Raw genomic sequence first — 19,710 nt, 5'->3', positions numbered from 1 at the left:
TTTTAGGCTTCGAGAGAAAAACAGTAGAAAATTATGCGTGGCTGAAAAGGCGCATTGGAATCCGGAACATCTTACAAACTGTAACTAAGTTTCCAGCACGATGTAAAATAAAATAAAAATATAATTGATAAACAATGGACATTACCTATTTTCATCATATGATCTATATAATCAGAAGAAGCGTAAAAAACCGGAAATAACGTTCGCAACCAGATACCGTGTGAAGAAAATTTACTGATTTTATTTCCGAGCGTTTTTTGTTGGTCTTGCTATCTATAGGCGTTCTCACCGTTGGTTTTAGAGCTTTAAGCAGGCCCTCTAAGGTTTTCATTTATAATAATCAGCTAGGCTAATACCCAAGGCACCACCTTAGACCTAAGTCATCAAGCTTCTTTTGAAGCCATTAATTCAGGTGGCCGGGTTACAATGCGTAGGATGGTGGTGGCAAGCCCTTCATGCCACGCGAACCCAACAGCTCCCTACACTAACTATTACCGTTAACCTCAACCATGTTTATATGTTTTTCTTTCTCGGGAAAGGGATTAATGTTTTTCATAATCCGGACAAAGTCTTCTCTTTGGATTGAGTAAGTTGTTAAATAAGAATCAATAGTGTTTAATTTTTAAGTACCTTATCTTTGAATTACACTAAAAACCGGGCCGTGCTTAAGGGGGGTCAGCTTCTCAAATTAAGGGATATTAAAGGCCGCTAAATATTTTATATACATGTACCAAAGATATATTTTTACAGCCTTACTTTAAAAGTTTTAAAGTATTTTGTAGATTTGTTCCTGTATATACACTATCTAAATACGCTTCAATGGAATGGTGCAAGGGTCATCTTAGTGTTTACTTTGTGTACTATATTCAAATTTCTAAATAATATTTAAAAATTATCTTTATTGAGAAATCCTTTTCAGTAACAAACTGATTTACAAAAGGGTCTCATGTATTTTCAATTAAAGCCATGCACAAAGATCATAGAAATTAAACAATTTTGTAAGTTTAAAAATCTCCTTTTAATGATTAGTATTTGTCCCATATATTTTTATTAAATAAGTTTATTTTTGAAGTTTCAATTGATTCCGTAAAGATATTCTGACTACCACGTGTATTATAACTATGCACTTCATTTTGTGTTTGGAAAAGATCCATAAGGTAAGTGATCTGGTCAGTGGCGTAGGATCTGGGGGGTACATGGGTAGTAAAATATATCATTTTGGTTATTTTTATAACGTTTAAGGGGGGTGCTAAATTCAATATTCAAACTGTGCCCCCCCTTAATCGAAAACGTTCCTACGTGCCTGGAGCTGGTTACCATTATGGAATTTAAACGTAATCTGTAAATCAGTTAGTGAGTAGAGTTGTCCAAGGACACCCATTTCAGAGCCTCAAGGACCATATTGGATGACGTACATTTACTTTTTTCAATTGATAATTTGATTTAACTTTCTTTATAACCTTTACTTTTGCCGAGGAGTAGAAAACATTTCCGTAGGTAATAATTGGAAGGATTAAACTTAAGGAGTGGCGGAGTTAAGACATCTTTGTAGAGGACGCAGAAGCCTTTATCTGCTTCTAACCTTCTTTATTGTGTAATCTACATCGTCCGTTCATGCTAATTTTTCATCGATCCAGACTCAAAGATGTTTAAAAGACGCTACTCTTCAATCGGAAGGGCAGTCAATCCATGAAGCTCCGGGTGACTATGTTTTCATTTTGGTGATAGTAACATAATATAAGTTTTCTTTACGTTTAAAAAAAAAGGTGGCGATTATTGAGCGTAGCTCTCACTGTGGGAAGTTGATAGGAAAGTCTTGCTGTCCGTCAGTCCGTCCGACGCCAGATAAGCAACTTGAGAAAACTCTTTTGCAGGTCGTCGCGGCTCGTGGTAGTGTTCGTACGGGGTCAAAATAAAGTCGGGGTCGGGGTCGGGGTCGGGGTGGGTCTAACCCCGCGAAAAACAAGTCGGGGTCGGGGTCGGGGATGGAAAATTCTTTGTATTTATTAAGAATAGAAAAATTATCAAAATACCCCAATTTTACTGGTTAAGATTAGATAGTGTATCTTGTGTAAGCCAGCCTCTGAGGCTAGGGACTATTAGTAATCGTCTTAGTCGATAGCTAGGCCGCAAAATTTTCGTTTTGAAAACGAAAACATAGGAGAGAGTTGGCCTTTTTCGATCTATCGAAATCTGGCAGCCTTGCCTGCCTTCCGGCCTGTATCTCCATACCGAAAATGGTCGTCGATTACGCCGCCGAAAATATTTTACAAAACTGATCGGCGGCATTTTTGACCGTTATTTTGAATTATCGACTAGAACTATAGTAAAAATAGATAAGATAGGTAGATTTTAAAATAGAGGTCTATAGCTTAGTCATTGTAATTGTTTAAATAAGTTGTTTTATAAATACACAAGTTATTTCCAAACGTTGTAACTCCACACTCCTTAGCTGAGACTGAGAGAGTTCGAAAAAACGGCAATTATGAAACTAAAACTTATAATCAAGCGTCAAGCGAGAGCTACGTCAGCGGCATCAACCGAATTTCATTCAGATCATTCTATTGTCGCCCACGAAAAAAGGGGAGAGAAGGAACCTATCTATTTTATATTTTTAGGATTTTAGCGGGGTGCGTCGGCGCGAAAATTTAAAATTACACTACGAAAACATAACCCCGAAAAATGGAAAACCCCGACTTGATTTGCGACAGTCGGGGTCGGGGTCCCCGTACGAACACTAGCTCGTGGATGAGGGGATCTTCAATTGAAGGAGTACGCGGCTGGGAATAAACGCTTCAATAAATCATCCTCCCAGGAAATCGCCAAGAAGTGATATTTCCGAGGAGCCATGACCTGCAAGTCACTATAGTGCTTGTTAAAATAATGGAAATTTTTCACCTTTACGGCAGCAACAAGCGTTCCCCATGGCGTTCCTTGTAAACCAAAGTTTCCATTATTACGGGTTCTGGCTCTCGGAAATATTAGTTCTTGGCGATTTCCTGGGAGGATGATTTATTTTAGTGCCTATTCCAAGAAAGGAAAAGTGGGTAGGGAGATGAAAGAGCTGAGCGCGAACAAAAAATATTGATGAAAAAATATGTTGGCTTGTTTTAATCGAACCTTCATTTGTTTTCTGGAAATTTTTTTTCGACACTTACAATAAACTACTATTAACATATTTGGTTTAAAAAAAATTAAGCTTCCAGCCACATCGGCGTCGACGGTTGACCTCAGTTTCGATTTCGACAAGTCATTCTCCACATTGAACAACTATTTGCACATACATTAGTACGGACGGAATTGAATTGATCAAATCGTCGTCGTCACTATCCGAAGTATCCATGACTACCTGGAAGTCTTCGGCTAAATTCCTCGGTTTCACGCTACTTTGGGAAAACCTAAATACTACTATTGCTCCTTATTTATTTTTATACCCAGACAAAACATTAAATTAAATTACTTACTGAGCTGGTCGTTCATTTTCCCTGTTGAATGTGGCTATAGGAGGATCCCCTGTGGATGTCGAAGTCTCTGGTTCTGTTTTTTCGGCGCTTACTCGGCGTCGTAGGGTGGTTGCACTTCAGTGTGATAAATAAGGCACTATCACAGGCCAATCACTAATTTAAAAATTAGCTGGGCCAGTTTAAAAATTAAATGCTTGGGGTGTTAGTGGCTCTGGCGACCACTTAATGAATTCAAAGCTTTTTCCCTTCAAGATTTTAGTTCATTAAGAAATACTATATTAATCCCTAAAATTGTTTGGTCTTTTCTTCTATGCTGTGTGCTTGGTATTGTGTCAATTGCGTGTATGGGTGGGTGACTGGGTGTCGTGAGTCTATCTACTCTACACTCTACATACAGTATAGAAGAAGCGAATTTATCAGTTAGCAAAAAGAAATACAAACAATCTCTCTCTCAGTAGACTTGTTCGGGTCGGGTCTACAGCACATATTTTCAAGAATAGCTAATTTGACCATAAATTATGAAAGCCTGATTTTGAAGGTTATAATGGTAAATTGCCAGTGGCCAGTTTTTTAATTAAACTACCTAGGCTCCACTGGCCACAGGTCCAGTTTAAAAAAATCCTTATTTCTCACCCAGGTGCGCTTAATGGCTAATACCGGCTGATCAAAAATAAAAGCGGGTTAGCTGCCAAAAACCAATAACTTGAGCGACTTAAAGGGTTCCATCAGCCTCCTAAGGGTATGACAGGGGGGGGTGAGATAGCACTATTTTTTAAAGCGGAAGGAGACAAATTTTTGGTAATACGAAACTTTACAAAACACGTGGTAATTTCGCAGAAATTCGGATTTCGATATCGTTCGCAACGGACGGAGTTTTTGTCACCTTGGCCTAGTTTGCTTTTATTGGAATTTAATTATAATTAATATGGAAAGTTGTTCTTATTCAACGAATTGCCTAAGTGATTGATTTTCTTAGCGTTTATCATGTATTTTATTATTATCATTAATTTCATTCCTCGACATTGTTAAAACCGAAAATTTTAAAACTAGCTAACTAGCTAAGACTAACTCGCGGAGGAATACTACGCGGTCATCGTACATTCGTTTAGCGCGACGTGCGCCCTCTAGTGGCGGCAATCGAAAACAAAATCCGAACTGGCTAGGGGGGCGGAAGTTTCTCCCCTTAAGAGGCTGATGGAACCCTTTAAACTCCTTTGGGACTCAGTATCGTGTTAACCGATGCGCAACAAACGCGAAACAAAAATATTCTCCGGATATATTTTTTTACCTAATAAACAAGCCATGAATTATTTTCACCGCTTTCACCCACCCTGATTGCGTAGGCCTCTAATTTACATAAACCTAATAAAGTAGAGCATTTGCAGCTCGCTCCGTTCAAGTTTTTATTGAAAATACCGTTTCTGGTTTTTGCAACGTAATAGTTAGGTTTTAATTTCAGTTAATATTCGTGGGCTGTGCTTGTTTGTAAACATGTATGTTTGTCTGTTGTGTATAGGTGTTGAAGAGAAGATGACCAAGAACTCTACCCTACCATTAGAAAGAGCGGCTGAAATTAATCCTGACCTGACTTCTATTCGTTAGGTATGATTTAAACCAGTTTAAGGCTAATCCTTTTATGCCATATTGGTGTAATAACGATTATAGAATGCTGTGATCAATGGTATCAAATGCCTTCGGTAGGTTCACAAAGACAATTGCAATATGATGTCCTTGCTTTAGTCTGATAAGTGTCGATTACAGTAGGTCAGCTGTACAGGTCTCACTGGAGTAGCCCCGGCGCAAACCCGATGGTCTTTTTCATAAATTGTTATACCGCGTACCGTAGGCGTACAATCGGTCATAAGTAACTCTTTCGAGTATTTTCGTGAAAAAAGCTAGAACGGTGATAAGTCTTATGTTACAGGTTTTTCTGGTTCATTTTTCTTTAACGATTTGCTATCTATTAGGGGAAATTTCAGTTGTCAGTGATTAATTTACAATTTTAGTAACAGCTGGTCAATTTTTCAAGTCGCTTTTTCAGTGAAAAAAGGGCTTTTTGTCCATCGAGCCAAAGTATTCGTAGGTTTCAGATGATGCTCTAAAAATTCTCAATTTACAAAATTGATATAACACCTAATGGTGAAAGCAATTCGTTCTAAATGTGTGAAAATAGTATAAAAAAACTATGAAAATTCAACAATCAAAATTACGGTATATTTATATAACCATAGAAATTTCAAATTTCTACCTTAAGTCGTTTTCGTAAAAATTCACTTGTCCGAAATAAAACGAAACACCCTGTATACTTATTTTTCATTATATCAGACTGCATTTATTTTGGAACGTTCTAGCTGAAGATAGTGGCGTTGATTATTAAAACCAAAACTAAAACTTAACGAAGGCGTATTTTACTTCAACCGATGTTCATTAAAATATCAAAGTCTCGGTTGGGTACAAAAGTACAAATCGGATCATAGTTGTTATTTGAAGCGGACTGATTAGCCGTCTTTGACATTTCCTGTTTGTCGGAAAGTTTAACGTGGCGAGAAAAATCCGTTTTTCATTTCAAGATAAACGGTTTTTATCCGGTACGTACCGTACTTTCTAAAATTTTAGCTACAGAATTTAAATTATTGAATTATTAAGTAAATGAAAAGATAAGACTGACACCAATGATTTTTATTTAATGAGTATAATATAAAATTGCTTTTCTTTTTGCCTGTGAAACTGAGCGTCACTGTTAGTCACGCGAAAAATATAACAGAAATATAACCTCTTTTTATAAATTACGGCTCTTGCTTAGATTAGGACATTTCGAATAATCTACTAAATAATCAAAAGGGGCGGTAGTCCCTATGCAAGGTCCAGGTATAGAGTAGAGCACCTACCCGAGCACTTGCTATATTATCTCGAGTCAGAATGAAGCCGAATTTACCTCCTCGTATCTCAAACACTATCAAAACAAGTGATGCATCGTTTGAAAGGTGACAGGCACGCGACAAACATATACGAATTCCATCGAACAGGGTTGAGACGACGTTTCGTAGTAATGGGGCAAAGTTAGGCTTAATTTTTCTTCTTCTTCCATCTTCTCCTCGCAGACCACGCTACAGCAAAAACTACTGAACCGATTTAAATGCAATTTAGTATACAGTATCACAATAATCTCCCATTGTGTCCTTCCAAAGGAGATGTTCATATCTGGTATAGTTCTTGAGCTACGCCGACAAATGTACAGTTCAGCGAGTTGGTAACGAAACCATGGAGTAATACTAAACCGGAGCGACTAGCGATTTAAAAAATTAAATCAAAAGATTTGAGGGTTGATTCTAGGTGAAAATGTGGCGCAGTGTTCGAAAAAATAGTTTTAAAGGTTAAAATGCCTGCTATGACGGATATACTTGGAAACTATGTATGCAACATAAAAAGGGGCGCTGAGTTCGACAACAATAGTCTTGCGAGTGTCAGGGTGGGGGTTGTCCGCCATAGGGTGGTCAAGGTCAAAATGGCCGATACCAGGGAAATAGATTAAACATTCGAATGCTACTGATTTATTGGTTGTTTCTATCAAAAGTGAAACAGGTGCAGTGAGTTCGAAGTGTCTCGCCAGTGTCCGGGTGGGCAGTGTGCCGCCAGAGGGCGGTAAACGATGCCAATGAGCAATAAACACAGTACAAAACGTGTACAGTTTAATAACAATCGTACAAGCTTATTTATTAACATTAAAAAATGAATTAAAGAGCATAATGACGTCATGTTTTCAAAAAATTAAAGTAAACAATATCTAAACGTACACAATGTTGGCGAAAGAGCTAGGCAGTTCTCAATATTCCAAATAGGTGAAAGTTCAGTTTCCAATTTTGTTTATAAATATTATTTCCGCTTTATTACGTTTAAAGGTATTATAATAACTTCACTTCTATTGTTATAAACAAAAAGGCGTAAAATCCACCCAAAAACCATTCGTTTATAAATGGCAAGGTCCTTTAAACAAAAACGTCACGTCCTATATTACTCTAGGCCATAAAAGTAGTGAAATCAAATAACGGGCAAGATCTGTAATTATATTCCCATAAACTGGACTTATTTATCGACAAGTGATGTGCTCTGAAGTAATATGCTAGACCTTGCGCTTCCTAAGTGTTTTACTGAGTTAAAATCCTTTGTACAACCATAAAACATTTCAAAGAGAATGGCTAATATTAGAATCGCAGTGTATCAAATATATTATCTACTTTGTTTAAATTTTCTCTTTTACCTTAAAACCATAATAAAATAATGTAGACAAGTTGTTGACTGCAGTAATTACGTCACTTCAGTCAACAACTGGTCTGCTTTCAGTAATTTGCCAGTTTCAATAGTCGCACCGCCACCTATCGATAATGTACAGAAATGTTCGAGTACCACTAGTACGGACAGTTTCAGTAATTTTATCGAGTGTTTTTATTTTGTCTCGGTTGAGCGAGACAAGAATTAAACACGTGGCAACGTTTATTTCACTGCCAAGTTATGTTGACTCTGATTTTTGAAACTCGTTTACTATGCTTTTAAGGTAAAAGAGTAAATTTAAACAGAGTAGATAATATATTTCGATCTAAACAATATATGCACCTATAAATAAAATAAACAAGCCGGCCCACGTTTTGCGAGAACGAAAAAAAACTTTAAAGTCGGGAGGTTGAAATGGTCCCGTGATTAGGTAATGCTGCCATCTACATCGTTTTTAGGAACTAATTCTTGATATTTATGCTTGCCTTTCGTCCGCTACGTTGTAAATTTTATGATTTGTTCACTCTTTATAAATTCTTAAGAAAACGTTTTATCTTATATTGACCTTTTTCTTTAATTAACTTGGTTAATTATCTAACTTAATTGGTATTATTAGAATCGTTACAGCTAAGCTAAGAAAACTTGTCTCGGCCATCGAGCCGAAAATACGTTCTAGCGCATGAGCGAGAGATAGCATTTTCAGCCAATAGTGTGTTTCTTAATTTTCTTTCTTTCCCAGAATGCTTTGCGTCATCCCAAGAACCGTTAAACCTTATCAAACCAATTTATTTAACGGTGTATTTGATACAATGCGATTATAATATTAGCCATTATCTTTGAAATGTTTTATGGTTGTACAAAGGATTTTAACTCAGTAAAACACTTAGGACGGGCAAGGTCTAGCATATTACTTCAGAGCACATCACTTGTCGATAAATAAGTCCAGTTTATGACGTTTATGGGAATATAATTACAGATCTTGCTCGTTATTTGATTTCACTACTTTTATGGCCTAGAGTAATATAGGACGTGACGTTTTTGTTTAAAAAACCTTGCCATTTTTAACCGAATGGTTTTTGGGTGGATATCTCTTTCTTGAGAGATAACGAGCCCTAAGGCTGAATTTCTTAATTTTTTATAAAAAATATAATTATAAAATTTTATACCAAACCCTTATTTATCTTGCATTACATAAGTTTAGTTTCATGATTGGATGTTCAAAGAAGGGTCACTTGTGCGTGGCTCTATCTGTAAACATTCACAAAAAATGAAATAGCAGAATCCGTAAACATTTTATATTTTTGAAAATCCTGAACTTATAACAAATCGACAATAAAATTCTCGACAAAATCTACAAATCTGCGAAATCCAAGAGAAAGATGAACAAATCCTTAAAAATAACGTAAAATTAGAAAGCATCTGCACAACGTCGCTCCATTTAAACTGAAAAAGTTAATTGCTAATCAAGTAGATTTTAACTGAATGTAGGTCCGAACATTCGCTTAAGCCCCTCGTGAACCTCTCTCGGGCTGCGATAAAGGATGGTGGGGCAGAACCACGAGCAGTTAGCGCCTGCAAATCTGTCATTTTTGCTGCGTCTAGGTGAATGAGCTGAAATACAGTTGGCGAAACTTTAAAAATCAAAAACACTTTCGGCGTAGTCGCACTACACTCTAGACTATAAAACAAGAATCAGAATCAGGGGTATTTAACGCGAAGCACTTTCGTTGCGTGCTGGATGTGTTTTGTGCTAATATATTTAAGCGCGGTTAGGCTAAAATAGGTACGTCTTTGTAATCCATGGAACATTTCTACATTTTAGAGGTGTATCATGGCTGAAACAATCTCGGGGAATGTAAGCGACGTATATGACGGAGACACATTCACTTTGGAGTTGAGACAAGGACGCAGCGTGAAGGTCCGCTTGATCGGAATCGATACTCCCGAACTGAGAGGCAACCAACCACTCGCCATTGAAGCCAGGGACAAGCTGAGGCAACTCATCTCGAATTCGCAAATCAGCGTCACTACTTACGGCAATGACCAGTACGGCAGGATATTGGGTTCCGTATCAATAAGAGGAGAAAACGTCTCTGTCGTCCTGGTAAGACAAGGCTTGGCCAAAGTGTACCGGCGGAGTGGCGCTGTCTACGGGAGCATTCAACCCGATTTGGAACAAGCGGAACACTCAGCCCGCAACGAAAGAAGAGGTGTTTGGAGAGTGTAATATCAACGGCCTAAAAATTGTTGGAAATAATATCAAGCGAGGCGTTATTATTTCTTTTAATTCATTTAATTAACTATATACATTATGCAGTAGATATTAGATTGCAGGCTTAGAAAGATGTTACATATTTTCAAGTCTAAGCCTTTTAAAATATAATCGCATTAATAAATAATATTCCAATTAGTTTTATATTGGTTAACTTTAAACATTTTCTATGGATTTTCTTCCTCAAAATAATAATAATGCAAAACAATTTAAGCCACTTAACAATAAAAAATCTAGCTGTAGGCTTAATACCACTAAATGGTACCTTACATTCAACTAGATTTTAAGCTTAATTAATCTACTTTTCAGTCGCAAACAGCTAGTTTGTAGCTTTCACGTTGTTAGTTTCTCAATTAAATCTTAAAAAACCTTTTATATGCAAATTAATTGTTTGCCCTTAGACACGCTAACCACAAGGTAAAGATTTTAATACCTGGCCAGAGAAGTGCAATTTTTAAGAAGTTATAAAAATTAACTTTAAATTAAAACGCATAGAAGCGGGATCTATAAAGAAGCAGAGAGGGGATATCAAAGAAAGCATAGCACCAAGGTTCTATAATTACGAGTTAATTAGATTTTGAGCTAGATTCACCACTTAAATTTAGTTAATTTGATAAATTCAAATCAAACTTGGATCGAACATTGATCCCCATTTCCGTAAGGCTTTATAACAAGAACGGGCGATATCTTAACATAGCTTTAATAGAGCTCGTTATAAAAACCAGTTGCCCCTATATTTATTTCTATACACATCTAATCACAGCTATTTAGTAGAGCTCTGCAGCCTATCTTATATATATGCCGTTCGTATTAAGATACAAAGGGAAAAATTACCTTTCATATAACTTATAATTTTAGATATAATTCCAGATACTTAAAGTTCTATAAAAGTAAGTCGAATTGCAGATATTCAGAAGCTACAACGAGAATTCTTTTTTGCAGTATTTTTTAAGACATACTAATATTACTTCTGCAATACGTAGCTTTTTTTAAGTAATTGACATCCATTGAAAAACAGATGTAGAATGGCAGTTCTGCGTTTTTGATCTGCAGTTATATACATCCAAATTGTAAAATTAATACAGACTAACAGTCACATAGTATCGCATATGCGTGTAAATTACATCATTGGTTTACCGGGCAGTCGGGATCCGGATCTTGTAACCCATAAGGGCGGTGGCGCACTAGAAGATGTTAGCTCTGATCAAATGGTCCTATGTCCACCTCCGACTTCGACCAGGTTTGCTCTGGAAACTGAGCTTTGGCTCAGGCCATGGAATAACGAGAGAGGGAACGGCGGCCTTGTGTTGTAAAACTGGTTGTTGAAAACTTTAGGAACCCCTTTTCGGTTCATTCCCCCATAATATAGTAGGAACTTCCATGTTCATTTGCGCACACTTATCGCGCATTCACTCTAGTGCGATCGGCTTAGATGTCCGTATTTGAAAGCTATCCAGTAAGGTACAGCCTGTTTGTTTGATAATTTGTTGGCACTTGTTGCAGACGATTTTTAACGTGACTTAAGTTAACTTCAATTTTTTTAATTAAAATGGTTATTAAAAACTGTTGCTATAAAAACTGTAAAAATGATTTGCGGTTTAGCAATAACGATTATATGGATGGGATATTTTTTCTACCTTTTCCAAAACCCAAAACAAAATTGATGTAAACAAACTAAGCCTTTGCCGAGAGTAGAGAAGTATTTTCAATCTACACCGCTAATGGTGCGTCCAATAACCACTCAGCATAGCGATATGATGTAATGCGCGCCAAATATGCGCATGAAGCTTCAGAGGTTCCTACCCGAAAGGGGGAGAATGGGGGAAGACATTTTTACCTCGAACGTTTTTAGTACAGGCTTTCCTATTCTTACCGCCGTTCCCTCTCTCGTTATTCCATGCTCAGGCTTACGGAGAGGGTCCAGGCAAACTGTCCGCCTCGGCGGATTGGGTAGCCTGCTGTGGGGCGGCGGGCCTCCGTATGAGGGCACGGCGGTCCTGTTTCCCGGCCTTTTGGAGTCCCACCGGACCTCCCATGCCAGCTGTGCCGGGTTACTTGGATTGCTGTGTGCTCGTCGTTCCCCTTTAGGGGCTCTCTCCAAAGGGTTTGACTCTTTACCTACGTAGGTGTCGGCAGGCGTTGCTACAGCATCCACTCTTAATCCCACTGCTGTGTGCGAAGTGGGAAATGGTCCACCCATTGCTGCACTTTCTGCTGGGTTGCGTGGCTTGCGTCAAAGGTGTGACCATCAGTAGAAGAGTACTATTACCCATTCTGGAATTGTCATCTGTCCGGGCTTGTGGACGCTGGCGTAGGGCACTATGATGATCGGCCTCCGGTGGTATGGCCCCTGTTGCTAGGTACACTGGGCTATAAATTCTGACACACTGTGAATTACATCAAATAATTTTTGGAAGGGTACGGCTATGCCATAGACGCCGTTCAAAACCTGAATAATTCTTCTCTGATGAACTCCTGGTTTTAAAATTGCTTTTAATATAAATAGATTAGGATAAAAAGCTCCATCCTTATTGAATCTTGTATCATGGACAAAACAAGATAATTTGTTAAAATTTTGAAATGCGCGAATTTTAAGATAATATATTTTCAAAATTATTGGGTAGGAGAGTAAATCAGATTTTTAAGGAAACGAATCTTGAAATACATGTTTTTTGGGTTAACATATGATTTACAAAAATTGAATCACAGTTTTTATCAAACTTGCAACTTAATTTTCAAAATGCTCCTCTACTGTTAACGATTTTCAAGATGAAGGCCAAATATTAGTTGGAGATGATTGTGGCTATTTTCGAAAATGGTGGTCAAATGAATAATCAAAGACATTAAATATCTAAGTTTGGTCTTCAGAACTTTATAATCGTACTATGTACTAATTTTCATACTTTTTTACAATATTTTGGGGTCAAAACTACCTGAGTGCCAATTTTCAAGAGGGTCAAATGTTAGGTGGCAAATCCTTTTACGTTTATCTGTTGATAAAGAGCTATTTAATTCAAGAACATGGCGTTAACGTGGGGTTATGAAATGTTAATTTCATGATAAACAATGGCGATAAATAGGTCATTAACCCCGTTTCTTTGTCCATTGATTTAAATTTATTGATCTAATCCTACCTAACTTTTGGGTATAGCAAATTAATGTTGGCGGCATTGTTTTGAAAATAACTCGGGAGCTATAGAGATTTTATTTTAAACTACGCTATCATAAATTAAAAAGTAACTTATCATATACCATCACTTAATAACAAAATATCCGCATCTGTTTCGGCCAAAATTATAAATTGTTAATTAATCTTTTTTTTTTTAATTTAAGAGCTGTTAACGCGAGCCAATAAGAAAAATATGCGGAAAGGTGGCTTTATGTACTTTTATAATTACGGTTAAAATAGTTATGTCTTTTAGTTAAACATTACTCTATATCAGCGGTTCCCAATTTGTTTTTGCTATGGAACCCTAAATTATCCACCTAATTCTGGCAACTTGTGGCACTGGATGAAAACTCGAAACTACTCCTTCCGCGTGGATTGCAAGTTCTTTCCCCACTGGTTAAAGGCATTTTCCCCCAAGTTATTCAGTTTCCCCTTCCCATTAAAAACTTGTCGATGTTAACGGTAAAAGCTAGTGTAGGGAGCTGATGGCTCGCGTGGCATGAAGGGCTAGCCGCCACCCTCCTACGCATTGTAACCCGGCCACCTGAATTAAAGGCTTTAAAAGTCGCTAGATGACTGGGGCCTAAGGTCGTGCCTTGGGTATTAGTCTAGATGATTTTTGGAACCCCTACTATTTTTTTTTTCGAACTCACAAACGGCCAGTCAAAAACTCCAAATATTGACGCCTTTACGCTCTCGGCCACTGAAAGTTTACAATACTTTGTTTGGAACTTCTACTGTATTCTCGTCAGTTTTAGCGACGCGGGGGGAGTTGACTAGTTAAGTAGTCGAAATTCTCGTCCCTTTTTCCGGCTTATTTTAGGTATATTTTCAGAGTTTAAGGTCAAGTGAACCTCAAACTTCGCGTCGGGCGGTGGGTGCTGGGCACACTCGCTTAAGATGCTTCGCTCGAAAGTGAGTACTCGAATAAACGAGCTCGAAAATTTTAAATGTTCGGGTGGTGAGCAGTGGTAGGTGGGCACACTCGCTTAAGATGCCTCGCTCGAAAGTGAGAACTCAAATAAACGAGCTTGAAAATTTTAAATGTTCGGGTGGTGAGCAGTGGTAGGTGGGCACACTTGCTTAAGATGCCTCGCTCGAAAGTGAGTACTCGAATAAACGAGCTCGAAAATTTTAAATGCCCTCTTCCCCATATGTACTTATAAATGCTCTAAAAGCCCCACAATGAGATACTTATTTTCTAATTTAAATAAATCAACAAGAGACATTAAAAAACTTCATCACTCGTTACACCAAACAAAAGGTTCAAGACAAACTACGAGTTCAATCCACACTGACGAACTTCCTTTTGGGTAATAAAAGCAATATAACCATAGAGAAACAATTATAAATTGAAGTCACTATCGGGAGAAGGTATTATATTATTAAGAACACGCGTACGCTTAAAAAGTTAAAGCATTGAAGACTCTATTTCCCTTCACACACTTACGTACCGCCATTATTAATTATTGGACTCCCATACTCATCCAAAAACTAGGGGCATTCGGGCATATGTAGTTTTATATCTATGAATGTAAATTTTTATTACGATAATCTTTGCCGTATACCATTCGCAAAACTTAGGTATATTAACTTACAAGTTCACGTAAAGACTACCCGTTTATAGCTCTACCACAAATAGATCGATATTTAAAATATAGCTTTTTGTCAAATTACCTTGCAAGTTAAGTCAAAACCAATATGCATTAATCAAGAATGAATTTATGTACTTAGAATATGGGAGACCAAAAAATCCAAGGGTGTATGGCTTTGCCCACTCGAATACACTGATGTGGAACTAATATTACGGCCTGGGCCGGCTTGTTATTAATAATATTGAAAAACGAAGGCATATTTGATTTTTGACGTTCTGGAGAAAAAGGTTTTCAACATTGCGTAATATCAAGAACGTATTTAAATATACAAATAAATATAAATATAAATATATATAAATACATCCTTTGTAATATTACTTTTTATTAATTCATATTTTTATAATTTCATTTTTTAAGTTACCTTATTTTGGAACTAGATAGCTGTAAAAGTATTAAAAAATACGATTTTTAAAGTACGTAAGGTAATAACAGAACATTTGTGCAAATTCGTCAATGGTACTGAGTATGCCATTAATTAATAATGGGGTTTCAGTTGGTTTTATGAAATTTAGAATCACACAGAATGTATTAATCCCGCTTTTCTCAACTCGATATCGGAAACCACCTTAAAAACCACCTGTGGCATCTTTATATAGCAAAAATTGGGATTATTATTACTAGCACTTAAGAGTTTTTTCAAAGGCTAGAAAGTCATATTAAGTGTATGCTTTGAGCTATAAGGTAACCCCTAAACGTAATCAACTTAAACTATTAATTAAATGTTGTTATTGAAATTTCCAATTCTTGTACGTTATTTTATGACCATTATTAATTATTTTGTTGAAATTGGACAAATTTCATTTTTCAATTTAATTAAATTTATATTAAAATAATATTTAATTTTTGATTTTATGATGTTATAGTTCAACAAATAGTTCAAAATTATTAAATGGCCACTTTAATTGAGAATGCCACCCGGTCCTCATTTCTTTAATTTCTTTCGTTGTAGTTGGATTTTTTATTATCTAATTGGCTTTTCCAACATATTGAATCTTAGTTCTTTTATTTTAAAAATTTCTTTTAAAATTTAATTTTATATATTGTATTTATTTCATAATTGTTTGTTTGGGCTATGACTCAGTGGTTGCCTGCAAAGTACTTACGAAATTAATATTATTTTCTGATGGAATGCTCTTCCTGAATGGTTTAAATTTAAGCTTAAGATCACTAGAAATTGTAAATTATCCTCATTTTTAATATTGCTGTTTATTTGTGTTTCTGAAATCTTCAGAGTATTTTAACTTTAACTATAAGAATAACCCAAGGTGAATCAACAGAACCAAATATAAAACTAATTTCTGCTAACTTGTCAACAAATATGGTATTAAAAATTTCCGCCAATTTTTTAAATTTTCGATTCGCGGGTTAACTTAAATCTGTAATTGTAATTTATAATGAATTAAATATTTCGTTATTATAGTAATAATTATACGCACTCGGTTGTTTACCGATATTCAATTACCTATAAATCACATTAAGTCATTTACTTAACTACTTTTAAATTATTTATATATACCAATATAATACCAACTATAAGAGTTACTTCGTCAATTGTAAGTTTATTTCTAAATTAAAATAAAATAAGTTAATTAACTTACTCAAATAAAGGTTATTCAATTGTAAATAATTCTAAATCGGCATAAACACTTCCAAATTATATCGTAAAGTTAACTTAAGTTAAATTACGTTTAAAGCAGTTAAACTTCATGAAGGCTTTCTATCGTTTTCCTAAAATGCGAAATCTCCCTAAAGACTAAGAAATGTTTACTTTTCTTAGTCTATGATCTCACCCAAAGTACGTATATGTCAGCTTCTCCTCGAGCAGCACCAAAAATATAAGCTAGTGTAGAGATTTAAACGTAATATCGCTTAATGAGTTAAAATTTGTATTTATGGTACAATTAATGATCAAGTTTTAGGAAATTACCCCATATTTTACGTATGTGGACAATTTTGGACAAGAAATTATAACTTTATTCTTTTAGTATTTATTTATAATTAGAGCCCGTAGATGGTTTGGTCACGGATATATAATGAACAAAATAGGATTACTTGTACTCTACTATAGTCGTTGCGTAACCTTTCTAATTACGTCACGAATTCCAAAACTTTTCATTTCAAAATCATTTCATTCAATAAGCATAAATTGAATTTTTAACTCTAGTTTTCCACATTTATTAATCAAAAAATTGAAAAATTTCCCAGAACTTTCCTCCGTAATACACAAGCTTACAATCTCGGTAGTGGTATCCATGGCCCAATTTCTAACTTAGTTTAGTTAAAGCGTTTGACTAAGATAAATGTATTATCTCCTTATGTTCATAATAATTAATAATATATTACCTCGAAGCTTATTATATATTTTTTTGGTTTTAGCCAAAATACAGTCCCGTTGATAATATTCAATATGATATTATCTTAGAGTTTAATTTGCATTATCTCGTTTTCAATACGTGGTTTGTTGTGCGATATAATTAGATAAGGAATGGATATAAATCAGTAAGTGGTAGTTAGACACTTCAATCGTTCGAAGGCATGCACATTGAAAAGTGGAATAAATCTTGAAACCACAACACGTTCTGATTTTTTCCCGATTTGCTTTGAAAAGATTTAAAAATATTATTTTGGGGTAAGGCGAAAAAGGAACGAAGTCGGCCTCTTTTAATCTGAAATAAACTCATCTTGTAATTATATTCAATTACTCGTTAATTTTACGGTTTTCTTAGTTGGTTTATTATTTTCCCAGTTAGTTAAAATCTTAATTTTATTCAGGTAAATGTTTTCTACTCGCAGTTTCTCGCTTCTACTCACAATTTACGGTTTTCCTACTCTTTTAAATGATTCTTAAAATCCTTGAAGCCGTTTAATTAGAGTATTTTAATATTGCACGCAATAAAGACTTTTTATAGATGGTTTCTTTTCGCCTGTTCTCAGATTAAAAGTGCTCTTTATTACACTAAATCGTTTTATTCGTCTGTTTAGGGGATTAAATTTATCCCTTATTCCTTTCGCTTGTTCCGGAGTATTAGGGCTACTCTTTCTACTCCTCGAAAAAAGTGGGAGTAGAAAGAATAGACTGATCGAACCATCTGCTTATCCACAATGCATCTGCAAAAGTGGAAACCCGCAGCCAATTTGGGAAAACTGTTCTACCCCAACTCGCACTGCTCGCCAACACAGAATCGGAGTAATATGATGTCATAGAGTTAATTTTCTTACCCTACTCCGAAGTCCCAGTTCAGGCGAAGAACCGCAATTTAAGTGTTGTTAAATTTACGGTCTTTTTCACCATTTCATCTGACTTTACTCGCGTATCGACCGTTGGTGGCTTCATTACTTTTAATTAGAGGAAGAAGCGTGTCTCTGAAATAGAAATCCTTAAATATGGCCAAAACACGGCAACACTTTGTCGACTTCAGAAGACTTATCTTTCATAGCCAAAATATACGGAATTTGTTTTCGACCCAGAGACCTTACTGATGTTTATTATGCAACAGATTTGGGTCAGTTAAGTTAGAGACAAACTAACTCTTTCATTACAACGCACCCATTGTGCACCACCAGTAGTCCTTTATGCACCAATCGGTTTTAGTTCGAAAATTAATTTAAGAGAGGGGGTAAGCTTGACCAATGCCCCGCTGAGAACATGTTAACCAATCAAACGGACTATTACGCGCTAGGGGTCCGTCACTTCGAGGAATTTCGTACGGACAATGATTCCGTGATTCAGAATCTCAAAAATCTAATCAGGAATCTTAAGAATATTCCAACCTTCGGAATCTTGGAATCCTACTCGAATCGATGAAAAAACTTTGTTTAAAATTACTATATTTTATGTCATTGGCAATTTACAAACGATTCAATAAACGAGAGGGGTATCTATAAGTACCCGACTTTTGGGTAAAAAGGTAGCGTAACTTAATTGTTTTGATTACGACGATAGCGACATATGTTGAAAAATGAGCTACTTGACGTCGGGCCGACAATTGCTTTAAATATAATACGACGTTAATGATAATAATAATAATCAGCTAGGCTAATACCCAAGGCACCACCTAAGGCCTTAGCACAGAGTTAAACGTTTGGTGGCCTCGAAAATCAAAGAGATCAATTCGCGAACAGAATCGGAAATTGAGTCTGCGGGAAGTCTGGCGGCGAAGAAATTCTGGAAGCTTTTTAGGGACGACAAATTTGAATCGAGTGAAACTTCCATTTCATTGAAGGACAAAGATGGAAATACTCTCTCTGACGAAGGGGACATCTCCAAGCGCATAGAAGAATTGGTGTCTGACGAAGAAATGAGTCTTTCGCAACTTCACGCCACGCTTCTTTTTCGCGATTCGACGGCGCTACCAAGTCACGTTCATGATATTGTCCTCAATGAAAATCTAATGAATCCTATAACATTTGATGAACTTAATGCCACCATAAATTATCTTCCGTTTGGCAAAGCGCGGGTGAAGACAAAATTTGTAACGAACTTTTACGTGCCTTGCCACAGTTTTCTCGGACGGCTCTTCTTGACCTCTTCAATCAAATTCTCGATACCAATTCTATCCCTGATGCCTCGTCGACTACTGAAATCCGATTGATTTATAAAGGAGGAGACAAAGACCCGGAAGAACTTATCGCACATAGACCGGTAGCTATCTCTCAGTGTATCTCCAAACGGTATATCTCGATTTTCAAGAATCGCCTTGTTCGGGAAGTGGAGGGAAAGCGCATATTGGATGAACTGCAAAATGGATTTCGCAAGGATCGGAGAGGGTCGGATAACCTTTTCACGCTCACGCGGCTAATTGAAATTGCTCGTATCCAACACCGATCTCTATTCGTCGCTTTCCTTGATCTTAAGAAAGCCTACGATTGCGTAAATCGAGA

At 36.3% G+C, this 19,710-nt stretch overlaps 1 protein-coding gene across 1 annotated transcript; it reads left to right on the top strand.

Moving 5' to 3' along the window:
* Window positions 1-5,844: 5,844 nt before the first annotated feature.
* On the top strand, window positions 5,845-10,114 carry LOC149926149 (uncharacterized). The gene is made up of 2 exons (XM_090161099.1): window positions 5,845-6,052; window positions 9,556-10,114. Exon 2 carries the CDS (start codon window positions 9,565-9,567, stop codon window positions 9,958-9,960), a length of 396 nt encoding a protein of 131 aa, XP_090017225.1. The 5' UTR covers window positions 5,845-6,052; window positions 9,556-9,564; the 3' UTR covers window positions 9,961-10,114.
* The last annotated feature ends 9,596 nt before the right edge of the window (window positions 10,115-19,710 follow it).

Source organism: Leiobunum rupestre, chromosome 10 (assembly GCF_980474605.1).
Source record: "Leiobunum rupestre chromosome 10, qqLeiRupe1.1.hap1, whole genome shotgun sequence".
NCBI classification, from domain to species: domain Eukaryota; kingdom Metazoa; phylum Arthropoda; class Arachnida; order Opiliones; family Sclerosomatidae; genus Leiobunum; species Leiobunum rupestre.
The sequence above is the reverse complement of the archived record's forward strand: the minus strand, read 5'-3'. Positions and strand labels throughout refer to the sequence as shown.